Genomic DNA, 22,419 nt, shown 5'->3' on the forward strand with positions numbered 1-22,419 from the left:
GAATGGTGCACTGAAATCAGTTATAGCAAATAAAAACCTATCAGCGGAAGCTAAACTGGCAGTGCACAACGGAGTCCTGGTTCCAACTCTAATGTATGGAAGTGAACATGGAGTTGGCAAAAGAAGGATGAAAGTAGACTGAATGCAGTCGAAATGCGATCTCTCAGAAGAATGTGCAACAAAACGATGTATGATAGATGTACGAATAGTGAAATAAGGATGGAATGCAAAGCTGAGATGAGCATTATCGATAAAATTAAGAAAGGTGTGTTGAGATGGTTTGGACATGCAGAACGAATGAGTTAGGAAAGAACGGTAAAACAAATTTATGAGGCGAATGTTAGCGGGAAAAGAAGCAGAGGAAGACCGAGAAAAACATGGCACGATCAGGTATGCCAAATACTTGAAAGCGGTCAGGTTAGGAGTCGTAACAATCGGCGGGTATGTATGAGGAGATGCATGAACGTGGAAGAAGCGAAGAATATTTGCAAGGACAGAGTGGTGTGGCGCTCTATTCTCTCTGCCTACCCCTGCGGGGAAGCGGCGTGATGGTTAGTTAGTTAGTTAGTTGTCTTCGAAAATCGGAAGCGTCTTGTACTCGAAATCAATATAAAAATGTCCAGTGTTTGTTTTAAAATTTCAAAAGTTATAAAAATAGCTATATCTTTCGCTATAAAGATCTGTATCTGGCAACATTGTAGTGATCGTATAATAAAATTTTTAGTATCAGACAACACCACACATGAATTTGTATTGAACAAACACATACTACTACAATTGTGTGATGCCATGTTTTCTCAGGCGAACGGAGTAATCAATAATAAAATGGTAAAATTGTCATGTAAAAAAAATACTTTAATATTAAGGCGCGTCTTATAGTCCGTAACATACGATAATGCATTCGCTAGAGTTTATATTTCATTAACAGTTCTGAAGAAATTGGATTAGCATCGTTATTTTTTAATGTGGACATGTACATACCATACATCCCCCCTACCCAACCCGACGCAAGCAGAATTGGAAAACTATGTTTATACGAGCGAAATTTTTCAAAATACTTAATTACCCATTTTTATTATTATGAATATTTCCAGAGCATATTACTTCTTGGAGCAAAGATGTCAGATCCAACTGCTTAAAAAAAGTGGTGGCCGTACCTTTTCTACTGCGGTAGCGACGGCTTGGAATGCTCTTCCATCGCCGATTGAAAACTGCGCGAGTGAAATGATATTTAACAAAAAAAAATTGTTTAGAACTTTTTGACGAATTAATTTTCGTCATAAATTTGACAGCCAAAATTGAAACGTCTAGATCAAATCGTTCGTACAGGGTGTGGAAAAATTATTAGAAATCGGTAAAATATAAGTTCATTGACTTATATCTTTAACAGTGACAGTAATTTAGTTGAAATTACGAATAATAAAAAAGTAAATATTATGGCAATAAATTCAGATAGATTGCTTCAAAATCAATTCAGGTCTAACAAAATGATTCGTCTTTTGTTCTATGTACCTAATACCATTTATTATGTATATTTTAAATCAGAGGTTCCCAAACTCTTTTGTCTTGTAGACCCCTTGCCATGTTTTTCAATTTTGGGTAGACCCCCGTCTTACATGATATTGATTTTTATCTAATTCATTAACTTCAAATGTTTTTTTGACAGAAGGTATATGTAGTGCTACTCACATTGAAATATTTAAATTTATGATGGTAGTGAAGTGTAGTGAAAATTAAAAACCACACATGTTAGGTTTTATACATTTATGTATTAAATTCAAATTAAAACATAGACTCCTTGCAAGTTGTCGTAGACCCCTGGGGGTCGATATAGACCACTTTGGGAATCACTGTTTTAGATCCATAAGGGAAACAAGCCTGGGACCTTATACCTGGTGACTACATGCGCTAAGAGGCAAACAGAATCATTGATAGCATAAAAAAAGAAACGATTTTAGCGAAATCCGGAAAGTGTTAGTATTGAATAGTGTAATAAAATGACAACTTCTGCAGAATAAACTTTCTCGTCGTAGGTCCGCCATCCCTGCACAAGACGAACACGAGAACACACGTGATGAATAAACTAACACGCAAATACGTCATACTTATTAGCGCGATGGCAAATTATGTACATCATTTAGCACCAACAGATGTCAGCGCCAAGTGATTGGTAGAAATTCAATACGCACTCTCGAGAACTCTGCTAAGAGTGCACGTTAGTGACGAACGGATGGTGATTTTGTCGGATACCGGGTGCCGGATATCTGGCTGACTCAAGCCGGATGCCCTGATAGTCTTTAGCGCATTTTTTGTTGTTGTTCCTGACAGGGTAGATCATAGATTCCAAAACATTACTATAAATTTGAATATATTAGACCTTATTTTTGTCAAAAGCATCATTAAATTTCACCGTTCCCCGCAGGGGTAGGCAGAGAGAATAGAATGCCACACCAATATGTCTCTGCAAACAATCTTTGCCTGATGCAAATGCATGCATCGCATACGTACCCGCCGATTATTCCGACTCCTGTCCCGACCACATTCAAGTATTTCAAATACTTGATCGTGCCAACATTTCCTCGGTCTTCCTCTGTTAATTTTTTCAAAGACATTCGCTACATGAATCGGAATCGTGATAAATTTCGGATAATATGTTGATGATATTCCGTAATCAAACTTTATAGTTGATCTATTAAAAATATTCCCTCCCAAAAAATACTCAATTTCACCAATATATCAAGAGTCTCTATGATTCACTTGTAATTCATCTATTAGAATATGCTTGTGTAATCTGGTCTTCCTTCTATGCGAACCAAAGTAATCACATTGGATCCATACAACATCCATTCTTGTGAAAAGTTGCATGGATTCGGATAAGGGAGATTACTCTTACGGGAAATTTATTCAATACAAGAATTATTCAATGATGCTCTTTCACTATTAAGACACCTTTGATATGTGTCGCCTACTTTCACAATCCGCCAGATACAATTTTATAAGATTTTAAAATAAACACTATCGGAATGCCAATTATGGGTTTTATTGTTTAAAATATTTATATACTTAAAAACCCTGCTAAAAAATACTTAAAAACTGAGTTGTATTTCAAATTTCGCTATATTCATGAATCTTGCCTTCTGACCCATATTGGCCAATTAGAGAGCGGGGATAGGTAAAAAATAAGATGACGTCGTCATCGGTTTGTCTCGTGTTTTTTTTTAAATAATGAAAAAAATCCAAATAAATGCGAAAATCCTCTATTTAAACATAAATATTACCCGAAGAATTTTGAATTTTTTTGTAAAATCACTTACATGGATCTGGCGGATTTCGAAAGTAGGCGACACATATATAAAATATTTATTTTTAAGGAGAATAGTAGTAACGGAACAACCACAATGTGGTAACTGCTTGAAAACAAATTTGCTGACGAGCGATGCACCTTGCTGGGACACAACGCACATATCATGTGCGTGACCCAGTTGCATAAATATATTGAATAATACGTAGCACTTAAAGGACAATTACCTATTAGATGCATGTCAGTCAATCACATCACCACCAGGGGACAGGAACGTTGATTTCAACGATATTTATCCATAAAAATGTTGACGAAGATTGAGACCAAAAATTGTTGGCAACATTTCGCAGATGAATAAAGCGAAATTGGCGCGTGATCTGTAAATTAGTCTAAGATCTGCTTATATAACTCCATATTAACAGTTTCGTCTCGCGTCCAAAATGCATAATTTTTTTTTTAAGCAAAAAAGGTCACGGAACTCACTTCATGTCAAGATTTTTACTAAAAAAATATATGAAAATATTCTTGGAAATTCTATTATTTATGAAACAACTTCGACTCACTGTTTTTGAATCACTAGAACTTCACTAGAGACATCTATTGGTGAGATAAAAGTGATTCAAAATTGGTTCATATATATATAGAACTTCCAAGAATTTGAGTATTGTAGAACGGAGCTACTTGAACTTTGATGTGTTACTTGAGCCCAGTACAAAAAAATATTTAGATCTGTATTTGGTCTACAATAATGAACGTATCGACATGATTCATTGTTTCCCTGACAGGTGACACTTATTGTCACGATACGTTCATTATTGTAGACCAAATACAGATTTAAATCTCTTTTTTGTACTGGGCTCAAGTAACACATCAAGTTCAAGTAGCCCCGTTTTACGGTGGTGTGATTGTCAATAATGGGTAGAATTGGTGAATATTCAAATATCATTTAAATATTCATTACAATACCATATTTTATAATTGTGACGAATACTATTAATAAAGATTGTAGCAACGTAAGCACAAACGTTGTTGAGTTGAATTAATTAAAAAAAAAGTCTCATTGAAAAAGGGGGCCGGAACGCCGTTCCACCGCGTTACATGAAAAAAAAGGCCCAGAAAAACTGTATTGAAATAACTACTAAGCCGGGGAGTTCTACACATCTAAAAAAAGAGTAAGCAGCATCATACACGTGAAAGAAGTAAAACATCTTAAAAAAATAAAGAATAAGAGAGATTAAAAATGAGTGGGAGAGAGATTTAATATGAGAGGGAAAGAGCGTCTCAAAAGAAATACAACAATACGAAATTTGCATAAAAATATTATGTTTATTCAATATTTACGTTATCATCGATTGGTGTGAATCACTGGTAGGTATAGGCTATAAAATTTATTAAGTTGAAGCCTAAGTAGAGCCATGATATGCGGTGCTGCATAAGCCGTAGCTAGATTTCAGAGTCACTTAGACGTTAGGTAATTTAAAAATGGTAATACTGATAAAAACGCGAAAATGCGCGACACTCCTATATCGTTGTGTATACGTCGTTGTCTTTTGGTCCACTCCCGTGGTGTCGAAATGTATAGCTCTCGTCGCCTTCTGTCAACATTGTATCTCTCTCATCTAATGAAATGTTCCTGATAAACGTGACGTGAAATTTCACTGTCAATTCCCGTCCTTTTATCGAATCGCCGCGCCGTGTGATAATTTTCCGTTTAATAAATAAATCTTTGACCAGTCCGGTTCTGGATCCGTCTACCAACTGGGGGGAAAAAACGATGTTTGAGAAAAATATAACTATTCGATTTATGTGCTCCTGGTACTCCTAGATTTCTAATTGCCTATGTTAGCCTTAATTTTATGAATTCTTTTAAATGGTGATTTATCTTTATAAATGATTTGCATCAATCCTTTACAAAATAGTTTTAAAGTTTTAAAAGCGCTACCAGGAGCGCATAAATGGCAAATTAAAGATTTCAAATTAAATTTATTTCGGCCAGAACGACCCTGGTTCGTATTGCGTCACTTACTCTATTGATTATTTATTTTGAATGAAGAGGATGTCTTTCTAACATAATGAAAATTTTGTCTTGCATATCTTGCTTTGTTTTACTAAACGATCTGCGGAAACCTTTTCAAAAAGTTGATTATTTATTTTGAATATTGAGGGTGTCTTTCTAACATAATACACATTTTGTCTTACATTTCTTGCTTTGTTTTTTTAATGATCTGCGAAAATCCTTTTAAAAAAGATTTAAAGTTTTAAAAACGATACCAGGAAGGCATAAATGGCAGAGTAAAATGATTTTTAATTAAATTTATTTCCACCAGTCCAACCCTGGTTCGTATTACGTCATTCATTCTATTGATTATTTATTTTAAATGTTGAAATGTTGAGGATGTCATTCTAACATAATGAAAAATTTGTCATACATAAATTGCTTTGTATTACTAAACGATCTGGGAAACCTTTTCAAAAAGTTTTAAAAGCGATACCAGGAGCGCACAAATGGCAGAGTTAAATTATTTTAAATTAAATTTATTTCCACCAGTCCGACCCTGGTTCGTATTACGTCATTCATACTATTGATTATTTATTTTAAATGTTAAAATGTTAAGGATGTCATTCTAACATAATGAAAAATTTGTCATACATATTTTGCTTTGTATTACTAAACGATCTGCGGAAACCTTTTCGAAAAGTTTTAAAAGCGATACCAGGAGCGCATAAATGGCAGAGTAAAATGATTTTAAATTAAATTTATTTCCACCAGTCCGACCCTGGTTCGTATTACGTCATTCCTTCTATTGATTATTTATTTTAAATGTAGAGGATATCATTCTAACATAATGAAAAATTTGTCTTACATATACTGCTTTATTTTACTAAACGATCTGCGGAAACCTTTTCAAAAAGTTTTAAAAGCGATATCAGGAGCGCATAAATGGCAGAGTTAAATGATTTTAAATTAAATTTATTTCCACCAGTCCGACCCTGGTTCGTATTACGTCATTCCTTCTATTGATTATTTATTTTAAATGTAGAGGATATCATTCTAACATAATGAAAAATTTGTCTTACATATACTGCTTTATTTTACTAAACGATCTGCGGAAACCTTTTCAAAAAGTTTTAAAAGCGATATCAGGAGCGCATAAATGGCAGAGTTAAATGATTTTAAATTAAATTTATTTCCACCAGTCCGACCCTGGTTCGTATTACGTCATTCATACTATTGATTATTTATTTTAAATGTAAAGGATGTGTTTCTAACATAATGAAAATTATGTCTTACATATCTTGCTTTGTTTTACTAAACGATCTGGGGAAACCTTTTCAAAAAGTTTCAAAAGGGATACCAGGAAGGCATAAATGGCAGAGTTAAATGATTTTAAATTAAATTTATTTCCACCAGTCCGACCCTGGTTCGTATTACGTCATTCCTTCTATTGATTATTTATTTTAAATGTAGAGGATATCATTCTAACATAATGAAAAATTTGTCTTACATATACTGCTTTATTTTACTAAACGATCTGCGGAAACCTTTTCAAAAAGTTTTAAAAGCGATATCAGGAGCGCATAAATGGCAGAGTTAAATGATTTTAAATTAAATTTATTTCCACCAGTCCGACCCTGGTTCGTATTACGTCATTCATACTATTGATTATTTATTTTAAATGTAAAGGATGTGTTTCTAACATAATGAAAATTATGTCTTACATATCTTGCTTTGTTTTACTAAACGATCTGCGGAAACCTATTCAAAAAGTTGATTATTTATTTTGAATATTGAGGGTGTCTTTCTAACATAATACACATTTTGTCTTACATTTCTTGCTTTGTTTTTTTAATGATCCGCGAAAATCCTTTTAAAAAAGATTTAAAGTTTTAAAAACGATACCAGGAAGGCATAAATGGCAGAGTAAAATGATTTTTAATTAAATTTATTTCCACCAGTCCAACCCTGGTTCGTATTACGTCATTCATTCTATTGATTATTTATTTTAAATGTTGAAATGTTGAGGATGTCATTCTAACATAATGAAAAATTTGTCATACATAAATTGCTTTGTATTACTAAACGATCTGCGGAAACCTTTTCAAAAAGTTTTAAAAGCGATACCAGGAGCGCACAAATGGCAGAGTTAAATTATTTTATATTAAATTTATTTCCACCAGTCCGACCCTGGTTCGTATTACGTCATTCATACTATTGATTATTTATTTTAAATGTTAAAATGTTAAGGATGTCATTCTAACATAATGAAAAATTTGTCATACATATTTTGCTTTGTATTACTAAACGATCTGCGGAAACCTTTTCAAAAAGTTTTAAAAGCGATACCAGGAGCGCATAAATGGCAGAGTAAAATGATTTTAAATTAAATTTATTTCCACCAGTCCGACCCTGGTTCGTATTACGTCATTCCTTCTATTGATTATTTATTTTAAATGTAGAGGATATCATTCTAACATAATGAAAAATTTGTCTTACATATACTGCTTTATTTTACTAAACGATCTGCGGAAACCTTTTCAAAAAGTTTTAAAAGCGATATCAGGAGCGCATAAATGGCAGAGTTAAATGATTTTAAATTAAATTTATTTCCACCAGTCCGACCCTGGTTCGTATTACGTCATTCATACTATTGATTATTTATTTTAAATGTTAAAATGTTAAGGATGTCATTCTAACATAATGAAAAATTTGTCATACATATTTTGCTTTGTATTACTAAACGATCTGCGGAAACCTTTTCAAAAAGTTTTAAAAGCGATACCAGGAGCGCATAAATGGCAGAGTAAAATGATTTTAAATTAAATTTATTTCCACCAGTCCGACCCTGGTTCGTATTACGTCATTCATACTATTGACTATTTATTTTAAATGTAAAGGATGTGTTTCTAACATAATGAAAATTATGTCTTACATATCTTGCTTTGTTTTACTAAACGATCTGGGGAAACCTTTTCAAAAAGTTTCAAAAGCGATACCAGGAAGGCATAAATGGCAGAGTTAAATGGTTTTAAATTAAATTTATTTCCACCAGTCCGACCCTGGATCTAATTGCGTCACTTACTCTATTGATTATTTATTTTTAATGTAGAGGATGTCTTTCTAACATGATGAAAATTTTGTCTTACATATCTTGCTTTGTTTTACTAAATGATCTGCGGAAACCTTTTCAAAAAGTTTTAAAAGCGATACCAAAAGAGCATAAATGGCAGAATTAAATGATTTTAAATTAAATTTATTTTCACCAGTCCGACCCTGGATCTTATTGCGTCACATACTCTATTGAGTATTTATTTTGAATGAAGAGGATGTCTTTTGGAAACCTTTTTAAAATGTTTTAAAAGCGATACCAGGAAGGCATAGATGGCATAGTTAAATGATTTTAAATTAAATTTATTTCCACCAATCCGACCCTGGTTTGTATTACGTCATTCTTACAATTTATTATTTATTTGAAATGTAGAGAATGTCTTTTGGAAACCTTTTCAAAATGTTTTAAAAGTGATACCAGGAAGGCATAAATGGCAGAGTTACATGATTTTAAATTAAATTTATTTCCACCAGTCCGACCCTGGTTCGTATTACGTCATCCATTCTATTGATTATTTATTTGAAATGTAGAAATGTAGAGGATGTCATTCTAACATAATGAAAAATTTGTATTACATATACTGCTTTGTTTTACTAAACAATCTGCGGAAACATTTTCAAAAAGTTTTAAAAGCGATACCAGGAGCGCATAAATGGCAGAGTAAAGTGATTTTAAATTAAATTTGTTTCCACCATTCCGACCCTGGTTCGTATAACGTCATTCATTATATTGATTATGGAGGATGTCTTGCTAACATAATTAAAATTTTGTCTAACAAATCTGGCTTTGCTTTACTAAACGATCTGCGGAAACCTTTTCAAAAAGTTTCAAAAGCGATACCAGGAAGGCATAAATGGCAGAGTAAAATGATTTTTAATTAAATTTATTTCCACCAGTCCGACCCTGGTTCGTAATACGTCATTCATTCTACTGATTATTTATTTTAAATGTTGAAATGTAGAGGATGTCATTCAAACAAAATGAAAAATTTGTCATACATATATTGTTTTGTATTACTAAACGATCCGCGGAAACCTTTTCAAAAAGTTTCAAAAGCGATACCAGGAAGGCATAAATGGCAGAGTTAAATGATTTTAAGTTAAATTTATTTCCACCAGTCCGACCCTGGTTCGTATTACGTCATTCCTTCTATTGATTATTTATTTTAAATGTAGAGGATATCATTCTAACATAATGAAAAATTTGTCTTACATATACTGCTTTATTTTACTAAACGATCTGCGGAAACCTTTTCAAAAAGTTTTAAAAGCGATATCAGGAGCGCATAAATGGCAGAGTTAAATGATTTTAAATTAAATTTATTTCCACCAGTCCGACCCTGGATCTTATTGCGTCACTTACTCTATTGATTATTTATTTTGAATGAAGAGGATGTCTTTTGGAAACCTTTTCAAAAAGTTTCAAAAGCGATACCAGGAAGGCATAAATGGCAGAGTTAATAATTTTCAATTAAATTTATTTCCACCAGTCCGACCCTGGTTTGTATTACGTCATTCATTCTATTGATTATTTATTTTAAATGTTTAAATGTAGAGGATGTCATTCTAATGTAATGAAAAATTTTGTCTTATATATCTTGCTTTGTTTTACTAAATGATATGCGGAAACCTTTTCAAAAAGTTTTAAAAGCGATACCAGGAAGGCATAAATGGCAGAGTTAAATGATTTTAAATTTAATTTATTTCCACCAGTCCGACCCTGGATCTTATTGCGTCACTTACTCTATTGATTAATTATTTTTAATGTAAAATATGTCTTTCTAACATAATGAAAATTTTGTCTTACATATATTGCTTTGTTTTACTAAACCATCCTCGGAAACCTTTTCAAAAAGTTTTAAAAGCGATACCGGGAGCGCATAAATGGCAGAGTTAAATGATTTTAAATTAAATTTATTTCCACCAGTCCGACCCTGGTTCGTATTACGTCATCCATTCTATTGATTATTTATTTGAAATGTAGAAATGTAGAGGATGTCATTCTAACATAATGAAAAATTTGTATTACATATACTGCTTTGTTTTACTAAACAATCTGCGGAAACATTTTCAAAAAGTTTTAAAAGCGATACCAGGAGCGCATAAATGGCAGAGTAAAGTGATTTTAAATTAAATTTGTTTATACCATTCCGACCCTGGTTCGTATAACGTCATTCATTATATTGATTATGGAGGATGTCTTGCTAACATAATTAAAATTTTGTCTTACAAATCTGGCTTTGCTTTACTAAACGATCTGCGGAAACCTTTTCAAAAAGTTTCAAAAGCGATACCAGGAAGGCATAAATGGCAGAGTAAAATGATTTTTAATTAAATTTATTTCCACCAGTCCGACCCTGGTTCGTAATACGTCATTCATTCTACTGATTATTTATTTTAAATGTTGAAATGTAGAGGATGTCATTCAAACAAAATGAAAAATTTGTCATACATATATTGTTTTGTATTACTAAACGATCCGCGGAAACCTTTTCAAAAAGTTTCAAAAGCGATACCAGGAAGGCATAAATGGCAGAGTTAAATGATTTTAAGTTAAATTTATTTCCACCAGTCCGACCCTGGTTCGTATTACGTCATTCCTTCTATTGATTATTTATTTTAAATGTAGAGGATATCATTCTAACATAATGAAAAATTTGTCTTACATATACTGCTTTATTTTACTAAACGATCTGCGGAAACCTTTTCAAAAAGTTTTAAAAGCGATATCAGGAGCGCATAAATGGCAGAGTTAAATGATTTTAAATTAAATTTATTTCCACCAGTCCGACCCTGGATCTTATTGCGTCACTTACTCTATTGATTATTTATTTTGAATGAAGAGGATGTCTTTTGGAAACCTTTTCAAAAAGTTTCAAAAGCGATACCAGGAAGGCATAAATGGCAGAGTTAAATGATTTTCAATTAAATTTATTTCCACCAGTCCGACCCTGGTTTGTATTACGTCATTCATTCTATTGATTATTTATTTTAAATGTTTAAATGTAGAGGATGTCATTCTAATGTAATGAAAAATTTTGTCTTATATATCTTGCTTTGTTTTACTAAATGATATGCGGAAACCTTTTCAAAAAGTTTTAAAAGCGATACCAGGAAGGCATAAATGGCAGAGTTAAATGATTTTAAATTAAATTTATTTCCACCAGTCCGACCCTGGATCTTATTGCGTCACTTACTCTATTGATTAATTATTTTTAATGTAAAATATGTCTTTCTAACATAATGAAAATTTTGTCTTACATATATTGCTTTGTTTTACTAAACCATCCTCGGAAACCTTTTCAAAAAGTTTTAAAAGCGATACCGGGAGCGCATAAATGGCAGAGTTAAATGATTTTAAATTAAATTTATTTCCACCAGTCCGACCCTGGTTCGTATTACGTAATTCATTCTATTGATTATTTATTTTAAATGTTGAAATGTAGAGGATGTCATTCTAACATAATGAAAATTTTGTCATACATATATTGCTTTGTATTCATACTATTGATTATTTATTTTAAATGTAAAGGATGTGTTTCTAACATAATGAACATTATGTCTTACATATCTTGCTTTGTTTTACTGAACGATCTGCGGTCACCTTTTCAAAAAGTTTCAAAAGCGATACCAGGAAGGCATAAATGGCAGGGTTAAATGATTTTAAATAAAATTTATTTCCACCAGTCCGACCCTGGATGTTATTGCGTCACTTACTCTATTGATTATTTATTTTTAATGTAGAGGATGTCTTTCTAACATACTGAAAGTTTTGTCTTACATATCTTGTTTTACTAAATGATCTGCGGAAACCTTTTCAAAAAGTTTTAAAAGCGATATCAGGAGCGCATAAATGGCAGAGTTAAATGATTTTAAATTGAATTTATTTCCACCAGTCCGACCCTGGATCTTATTGCGTCACATACTCTATTGATTATTTATTTTGAATGAAAAGGATGTCTTTTGGAAACCTTTTCAAAATGTTTTAAAAGCGGTCCAGGAAGGCATAAATGGCAGAGTAAAATGATTTTCAATTAAATTTATTTCCACCAGTCCGACCCTGGTTCGTATGACGTCATTTATTCTATTGATTATTTATTTTAAATGTGGAGGATATCATTCTAACATAATGAAAAATTTGTCTTACATATACTGCTTTGTTTTACTAAACGATCTGCGGAAACGTTTTCAAAAAGTTTAAAAAGCGATACCAGGAAGACATGAATGGCAGAGTAAAATGATTTTTAATTAAATTTATTTCCACCAGTCCGACCCTGGTTCGTATTACGTCATTCATTTAATTGATTATGGAGGATGTCTTGCTAACATAATTAAAACTTTATCTTACATATCTGGCTTTGTTTTATTAAACGATTTGCGGAAACCTTTTCAAAAAGTTTTAAAAACGATACCAGGAAGACATGAATGGCAGAGTAAAATGATTTTTAATTAAATTTATTTCCACCAGTCCGACCATGGTTCGTATTACGTCAATCATTCTATCGATTATTTATTTTAAATGCAGAGGATGTCTTTCTAACAAAATGAAAATTTTGTCTTACATATCTTGCTTTGTTTAACTAAACGATCTGCGGACACCTTTTCAAAAAGTTTCAAAAGCGATACCAGGAAGGCATAAATGGCAGAGTTAAATGGTTTTAAATTAAATTTATTTCCACCAGTCCGACCCTGGATGTTATTGCGTCACTTACTCTATAGATTATTAATTTTTAATGTAGAGGATGTCTTTCTAACATAATGAAAATTTTGTCTTACATAACTTGCTTTGTTTTACTAAATGATCTGCGGAAACCTTTTCAAAAAGTTTTAAAAGCGATACCAGGAGCGCATAAATGGCACAGTTAAATTATTTTAAATTAAATTTATTTCCACCAGTCCGACCCTGGTTCGTATAACGTCATTCATACTATTGATTATTTATTTTAAATGTAAAGGATGTGTTTCTAACATAATGAAAATTTTGTCTTACATATCTTGCTTTGTTTAACTAAACGATCTGCGGACACCTTTTCAAAAGTTTCAAAAGCGATACCAGGAAGGCATAAATGGCAGAGTTAAATGGTTTTAAATTAAATTTATTTCCACCAGTCCGACCCTGGATGTTATTGCGTCACTTACTCAATAGATTATTAATTTTTAATGTAGAGGATGTCTTTCTAACATAATGAAAATTTTGTCTTACATAACTTGCTTTGTTTTACTAAATGATCTGCGGAAACCTTTTCAAAAAGTTTTAAAAGCGATACCAGGAGCACATAAATGGCAGAGTTAAATTATTTTAAATTAAATTTATTTCCACCAGTCCGACCCTGGTTCGTATAACGTCATTCATACTATTGATTATTTATTTTAAATGTAAAGGATGTGTTTCTAACATAATGAAAATTTTGTCTTACATATCTTGCTTTGTTTAACTAAACGATCTGCGGACACCTTTTCAAAAAGTTTCAAAAGCGATACCAGGAAGGCATAAATGGCAGAGTTAAATGGTTTTAAATTAAATTTATTTCCACCAGTCAGACCCTGGATGTTATTGCGTCACTTACTCTATAGATTATTAATTTTTAATGTAGAGGATGTCTTTCTAACATAATGAAAATTTTGTCTTACATAACTTGCTTTGTTTTACTAAATGATCTGCGGAAACCTTTTCAAAAAGTTTTAAAAGCGATACCAGGAGCGCATAAATGGCAGAGTTAAATTATTTTAAATTAAATTTATTTCCACCAGTCCGACCCTGGTTCGTATAACGTCATTCATACTATTGATTATTTATTTTAAATGTAAAGGATGTGTTTCTAACATAATGAAAATTTTGTCTTACATATCTTGCTTTGTTTAACTAAACGATCTGCGGACACCTTTTCAAAAAGTTTCAAAAGCGATACCAGGGAGGCATGAATGGCAGAGTAAAATGATTTTTAATTAAATTTATTTCCACCAGTCCGACCCTGGATGTTATTGCGTCACTTACTCTATAGATTATTAATTTTTAATGTAGAGGATGTCTTTCTAACATAATGAAAATTTTGTCTTACATAACTTGCTTTGTTTTACTAAATGATCTGCGGAAACCTTTTCAAAAAGTTTTAAAAGCGATACCAGGAGCACATAAATGGCAGAGTTAAATGATTTTAAATTAAATTTATTTCCACCAGTCCGACCCTGGATCTTATTGCGTCACATACTATATTGATTATTTATTTTGAATGAAAAGGATGTCTTTTGGAAACCTTTTCAAAATGTTTTAAAAGCGATACCAGGAAGGCATAAATGGCAGAGTAAAATGATTTTAAATTAAATTTATTTCCACCAGTCCGACTCTGGTTCGTATGACGTCATTCATTCTATTGATTATTTATTTTAAATGTAGAGGATATCATTCTAACAGAATGATAAATTTGTCTTACATATACTGCTTTGTTTTACTAAACGATCTGCGGAAACCATTTCAAAAAGTTTAAAAAGCGATACCGGGAGCGCATATATGGCAGAGTAAAATAATTTTTAACTTAATTTACTTCCACCAGTCCGACCCTGGTTCGTTTTATGTCATTCATTCTATTAATTATTTATTTTGAATGTAGAGGATGTCTTTCTAACATAATGAAAATTTTGTCTTACATATATTGCTGTATTTTACTTTACGATCTGCGGAAACCCTTTTCAAAAAGTTTTAAAAGTGATACCAGGAGCGCATTAATGGCAGAGTTAAATAATTTTAAATATAATTTATTTTCACCAGTCCGACCCTGGATCTTATTGCGTCACTAGCTGTATTGATTATTTATTTTAAATGCAGAGGATGTCTTTCTAACAAAATGAACATTTTGTCTTACATATATTGCTATGTTTTACTAAACGATCTGCTGAAACCCTTTTCAAAAAGTTTTAAAAGTGGATACAAGGAGCGCATTAATGGCAGAGTTAAATGATTTTAAATATAATTTATTTTCACCAGTCCGACCCTGGATCGTATAACGTCGTTCATTCTATTGATTATTTATTTTAAATGTAGAAGATGTCCTGCGAACATAATGAAAATTTTGTCTTACATATCTTGCTTTGTTTTACTTAATGATCTGCGGAAACCTTTTCAAAAAGTTTTAAAAGCGATACCAGGAGCGCATAAATGACAGAGTTAAATAATTTTAAATTAAATTTATTTCCACCAATCCGACCCTGGTTCGTATTACGTCATTCATTGTATTGGTTATTTATTTGAAATGTAGAGGATATCATTCTAACATAATGAAAAATTTGTCTTACATATACTGTTTTGTTTTACTAAACGATCTGCGGGAACCTTTTCAAAAAGTTTTAAAAGCGATACCAGGAGCGCATAAATGGCAGAGTTAAATGATTTTTAACTAAATTTATTTTCACCAATCCGACCCTGGATCGTATTACGTCATTCATTCTATTGATTATTTATTTTAAATGTTGAGGATGTCAACATAATGTAAGTTTTGTCTTACATATCTTGCTTTGTTTTGTTTTTTTTTATGATCTGCGAAAACCCTTTTCAGAAAAGTTTAAAAGTTTAAAAAGCGATACCCGGAGCGCATAAATGGCAAGGTAAAATGTTTTAAAATTAAATTTATTTCGGTATGTCCGACCCTGGTTCTTATTGCGTCATTAACTCTGCTGATTATTTATTTTAAACGTTTGTTTAAAAGGTTGTCTTCCTAACATAATGAAAATTTTGTCTTATTATATACATCTTGCTCTGTTTTTTTTATTAATTATCTGCGGAAACCCTTTTCAAAAAAGTTTAAAAGTTGTAAAAGCGATACCAGGAGCGCATAAATGGCAGAGTAAAATGATTTTAAATTAAATTTATTTCGGCCAATCCGACCATGGATCTAATTACGTCATTCACTCTTTGGATATGTTATGAAACCAGGGTCGGACTCGGCATAAATTATTGCAGATACACATTTCACTCCTTCAGTGCATGTGCTCCTGGTTTTACTTTTAAACTTTTAAAATTTTGTTCATTGTTTTTGAAATTTTAAACTGTATTTTTTTTTTAATTAGAGGGATTAAATTTCACAGATGTTCTTTATAATCCGAAGCATAAATATAATATTTTTTAAGGTTCTCAATCTGTTTTCCATACAGGACCACATGATATTTTGTGCAGGTTAAAGAATCATTCTAGTGACATAAATCAAAAAATCTTTTTTCGCACATATTAAGATCAAAACCATTAAATTACCTCTAATAGTTGATATAAACAGTTATTTTAACTACAAAATTTTGATTGCGTCCAAATACTTGTTCGCAAATCTGGATTATCTCGAATTAGGATGTATTTTTTAAATGATTTCATGATTTTTGACATCTTAGTATAAATGAGGTAGAACATGAAAGTCAGGGCATTTACCTCCGTCCAAGGCTGGTTTAAGTAATGACTTTACACTCGTGTAAAATTTACCAATTTTGCCATTGATTGACAGTCACACTACTCAAATTCTTGGAACAAAAATATTACTTATGTCACTTTAATCACCCTATGACGGTCGTAAGTCCCGTAAATGCCCAGACTTCCATATTCTTCTTCATCTATTGAGATGTGAAAAATAGAATATGGTTATTTTAAATGTTGGCATTATTTTTCGATGACCCTATGCTAAAAGTTATGTAGCTCCGACTAATCTTTTTCACGTTCAGAGTATGACGAACGCAAGGACCGTATGCGAGTCATTCCTGTTTACTAAAAGAAATCTCAAAGACTCGTTTACGAGTCATCCGTGGCGAACGTGTTAAGAAGAGATGCTAAAGTAAACAGAACCGTGGAAATTAGCGATCGTATAATTTTGTTAATGGCCTTCGAATGATAACGGTTCAAGTAACATTTATACAGCCTCAAAAATAGGGGTTTGAATTTAAAAGCTAGTTAATGACTCCTATATAATTACATCTTGAAAGTCCCTAATTAATGAAAGATTGCGTGACGAAAATTGTAAACGCTATACGGGCTAATTATTTTAAAACTAACAGTGCTGAATATTTTATTAACCGTTTCAGGAAGTATTTGGGAACCGATTTATAGTTTTATATTTTTTTAATACAACCTCAAAATTATAAATAAAAACTGGAGAACATTGTACATGTGTGGAGGTCCTCACCAAAACGTTACATTTGCCTTATTAATATTATAAGATTAAAACCATTGCATTATAAATGATTTTAAGAAATCGGGAATTCTTGATTCACAACAGAAAATTGTCGATTTTTGATATATGACGTTGTTGAAAGGAGTAAGCGAAATGTTTAATTTTTGTCATCTCGTGTGAATTTTTCAAATACGAATAAGGTTTTGCATTATATACAAGGCACTGGTGGATGGATAATGTCATAACATAAATAGGGTACGAGTGTAACATGAGGTTTGCGAGAAAACGTATGGCGGGATGACATCTCTATGGAATGTGTCAGCGGCATATTGACGAGGGAAATTCGAGCGAGTGCAATACCCAACTGTGTAGAAATACACGAGCACATAGTGCGGACATATGTGTCACGTAACACGTCCGATATGACACGCGGGATATTACTAAATCACCCCTTATACCTCTGATTTCCTGGTAATGTGAAATAGTGAAATATCTAATTTAGATTAAAAAATATTGTGTTGATATCCCCACAACATAGATGAAAAGGTGTCTGCAATGATAATATGGAAGTCGGGGTGTTTACAGGGATGGTTTAGACGATCTATTTATATACATACATACTTATATTATTACAAATAGTGTGATAATGTATCTCGAATTTAAAATGAATTAACTTGCAGCCTGACATGACGCACACACCTATCAAGAAGGTGATATATCCAAAATCATCAATTTTTAGTTGTGCATGTTTTCGGAATGCCCAGAAAATGTACTATATCCCAGCAAAAGCGGCATATTTTTTACTAAATATTTTTCAAATGGAGAAAAAACCTTCAGCTTTTACCTAAAAAGATCTGTTGCACAGTAAAAAGTTCAAAAAGTGGCTTCATATTTATTTTTAATATATTGTATTATAATATTTAACATTAAAAACGCTCTCCTGAAAAATCAAGTATTTTGATTTATGACGTTCTTGAAAGGAGTGAGCGATATGTCAGGCAGCTGGTTAATTAGGGTATAGGCAATACATTGCAAGGACCTTACTCGAAAATTAGTTGTGTTTATTGGCTCCACGTGTATTTTATTATGTCCACGTGCGATGAAGTTCTCTGTACAATTCGATCAATAAACTTCAGCAATTTTTGTAGATATGCACATAAACATGAAACGACGCTTTTGAGAAAGACGTTTCTGGCAACACACTTTTCAGTCGTTAATGTTATATAAGCGACGGCGTCAAAACGTCTATGGTGAAGTTTTATCGGATTATTCATAGACTTATGCATAGACGTAAACGTAAACGTATACATAGATCGGGAGTCGGATTTCGATAAGTAATTCCATTAAGCGAGCGCAAGCATTTCATACGAAAAAAATACTAAAAAATAACAGTCTCTCGGATACGCCCAACGAATAAAGTCGCAACTACAAAAAACGCAAAAAGGGTTTTTAATTTACATATTACCATATACATGAAAACGCATTATACAATTGTTAGTAAATTATGAAATGTTATGATTAAATTTTGATCTGATACAAAATACTGACTAACCACCACTCAGCTTCCCCGCAGGTCAGACGGAGAGAATAGAACGCCACACAACTCTGTCTTTGCAAACAATCTTCGCTTCTATGTTATTTATTGTTTCGACATTCACTTTGTGGCATGATTAGATTTTTTATTAAACACTTTTTTTACCACTCGAGTACTATATTATTACGACTAGTTTCGGAAGCTATAGATGCTTTTACCGACGGGTTGAGTTTATATTTAAACTTCACCTCGTCCACATTCACTATTCCGTTCATTCTTCGCCTGCTTCGCATTGATGCATCTCCCTATACATACCAGCCGATTATTCTGACTCCTGACCAATTGGACATACTTGATCATGCCAAATTTACCTCGGTCTTTATTCGCCTCATGCATTTGATTGACCGTTCTTTCCGCGCTCATTCGTTCCACAAGTCCAAAACCATCTCAACACACGTTTCTCAATATTATCAATAATGCTTATGGTTCCTAGCCTTGCATTTATTACTTATTTCGCCATTCGAACATCTGAGGCAGAAATTGTAAAAAGGTCAATGTATGAATTAACATTTGAAATAATATCAGCAATGATGATATGGCCGTTTTGCGATGAGAGTCAAATTTCCCTACCTCCTCACTGCCCGCACATTGCTGTAAACGAGACGTACATTGTTTAGACTCTGATATATAATACGTTATATATTATGTTCATATATATGTATAATATTTCATTTTATTCTGTTTTGGGTAGATGGCGCCACTTACGTTTGCAATGAGCAAACGAAAGCGCTTACCTCGCATATAAATACCCATTGTTTCTCCAGGACGTTTATCACTCAGCCACGGGCATCCAGCCTGTGGGGTGGTGCCCGGTGGTGAGTACTCATCACTAGCATCATCACAATAAAACTGGGAAGTACGGGGAGGAATCATACAAATTCCTCTCTTAGTAATTTTTGAAGGGGGTTAGTAGTCCTGCAGAGGCAAACTCCCCCACTAGACTTTGAGACTCGCGACGAGGCAGGATTTTAAAACCCTGACTTGTCCAAAAACAGTACTTCTAAGTACTCGGACACATTCGTTACACATGAATGAAGGTCCAAAATTGATAATCAGTCTTATTCATGGGCTGTTCACCTTTCCTTCGTGTATTTAACGACACTGCCTATACAATAATTCAGTGCCCTATGCACCAATGGGTGTGGATAAATATTAAAAGGATAACAAAAATTCAAATCTCTCTTATATTCAGTGAATGTAGGTATTTTTGCAGATTCGACTTTATTCGTTGATTGCGTTGAAAGTAAGGGCAACATTATTGTGAAATTCCCGTAACAAGAATATTATTGTGAAAGTAAGGTTTATAACATCAACATATGCTTATATTAATTGCAGTAGGTACTCACCCTATGCACCATTGGGTGCGGATAATATAATATTCATATATCTCTTATTTTCCATACAAGTAATTTTGCAGATTCGACTTAATCCGCTGGTTGCGTTAGCAGAAGAGTTTATAATATATTTTTAATGGTTTTCAGTACTTACTCTTCGGGCAAGGCGGCGGCGCCTTCTTCCTGGCCAGGGGCGTTCACGTGGTACACGCAGAAGTTCTCAAGCAGGGCCCGCATGTCCACGAAGTTGAAAAACGCCTGGAAGCTAGAGATGTCTGCCAGAGAAAAACACAACAAATCAATCCATCGCGTAATAACAATCAAATCAAACATTAAAAAAACAAAACACTTACACAGTAAAAAAAGATCATGCTTCATCAAGATTATTGGCTATTATCAATTATCAAGGCTATTAGCACATGCAGTAAAAAATACAAATACAATATGTCACACAGATAACACACAATTCTCAATATATTGTCGAATTGCTCGAAAGCCCAACATATAGCTCACTCCTTTGAACAACGTCATAAATAAAAAATCGTCAATTTTCAGTTGTGCATGTTTTCGGAATGCCCAGAAAATGTACTATATCCCAGCAAAAGCGGTATATTTTCAACTCAATATATACCCGCAACAAGGCAGAAAGTGTTGTTTTTGCATTTTGAAGAAAAGGTATCGTTTAATTGTTTTTTTTAAATATACTACATATTTTTCAAATGGAGAAAAAACATTTAGGTTTTACCTAAAAAGATCTGTTGCACAGTAAAAAGTTCAATAAGTGGCTTGATATTTATTTTCAATACATTTCATTATATTTTTCAACTTTAAAACGATCTCCTGATAAATGAAATTTTTTATATATGACGTTGTTGAAAGGAGTGAGCGATATCTGAGTTGGGTACAGTGAACCCGGAAATTCAAACAAGCTTTTGAAGAAAAACATTTTTAGGAAAACATTTTTAAAACGCGCAAATACCGAATAACGCATTTATTGTTACATAAAATTATTATACAATAAGCTAATTTTGATTTGAAAATATAAAAAACTAAAAACTAACCATCACGCCGCTTCCCCGCAGGGGTAGGCAGAGAGAATCGAAAATATTGAAAATATTGAAACGATAATAAAGCATACCGTACTAACTGTACCTGTATTGCTACTCAAGTACTGTAATATTACATTGAAATGAAAAAAGTTGCAAATAATGTACATACTTATACCTAAAAAGAAACAACGTCATACTATACTTCATCAACATTAGAGCTGAATAAACAAGAAAAACACAGTATACATGTCGCTCACTCCTTTCAACAACGTCGTATATAAAAAAAAACTAGATTTTTCAGGAGTTAGTTTTTTTAAGTTTAAAAATATAATTAAATGTATTGAAAATAAATATCAAGCCTTTTATTAAACATTTTACTGTGAGAGAGAATTTTAGGTAAAACCTAAATATTTTTTCAACAGTCGAAAAATATTTAGTTTACTTAAAAAAATAATTAAACAATGCCTTTTCTTTAAAATGCAAAAACAACACTTTCTGCCCTGTAGCGGGTAAATATTAAGTTCAAAATATGCCGCTTTTGCTGGGATATAGTACATTTTCTGGGCATTCCGAAAATATGCACAACTGAAATTTGACGATTTTTGATATCTGACGTTGTTGAAAGGAGTGAGCGATGTATGTACTGTATTAAAAATTTCTCGGATAATCTGAACTATTCCAAATCCGAACAGGTCATTTCTCCAAATTATTCCAATTTCCGGGGATTTCTTAAATTAAATTACACATTTAAAATTAAAATACACCAAATAAATGAATCGCAACATCATACCCACAACATCAACATCGCAAAATATCAAAGATGTGTGCCAGAGATTTATATTTTTATGATAGTGAAATTTTTGATAAGATAAAATGACATTTCGAAATTTC

The 22,419-nt window shown here is 32.5% G+C and overlaps 1 protein-coding gene across 2 annotated transcripts in view; it reads right to left on the reverse strand.

The window, feature by feature from the left end:
* MESK2 (misexpression suppressor of KSR 2) overlaps window positions 1-22,419 on the reverse strand; it is a 177,740-nt gene that overhangs the window by 46,043 nt on the left and 109,278 nt on the right. For both annotated transcript variants that reach the window (XM_088267337.1, XM_088267329.1), the window contains one exon: window positions 20,634-20,754. In XM_088267337.1, coding sequence (XP_088123463.1) covers window positions 20,634-20,754 — 121 coding nt within the window. The remainder of the gene's footprint in view (window positions 1-20,633; window positions 20,755-22,419) is intronic.

This window comes from Brachycentrus maculatus, unplaced genomic scaffold, assembly GCF_059751285.1.
Source record: "Brachycentrus maculatus isolate JH-2025_06_01 unplaced genomic scaffold, ASM5975128v1 h1tg000018l, whole genome shotgun sequence".
NCBI classification, from domain to species: Eukaryota; Metazoa; Arthropoda; class Insecta; order Trichoptera; family Brachycentridae; genus Brachycentrus; species Brachycentrus maculatus.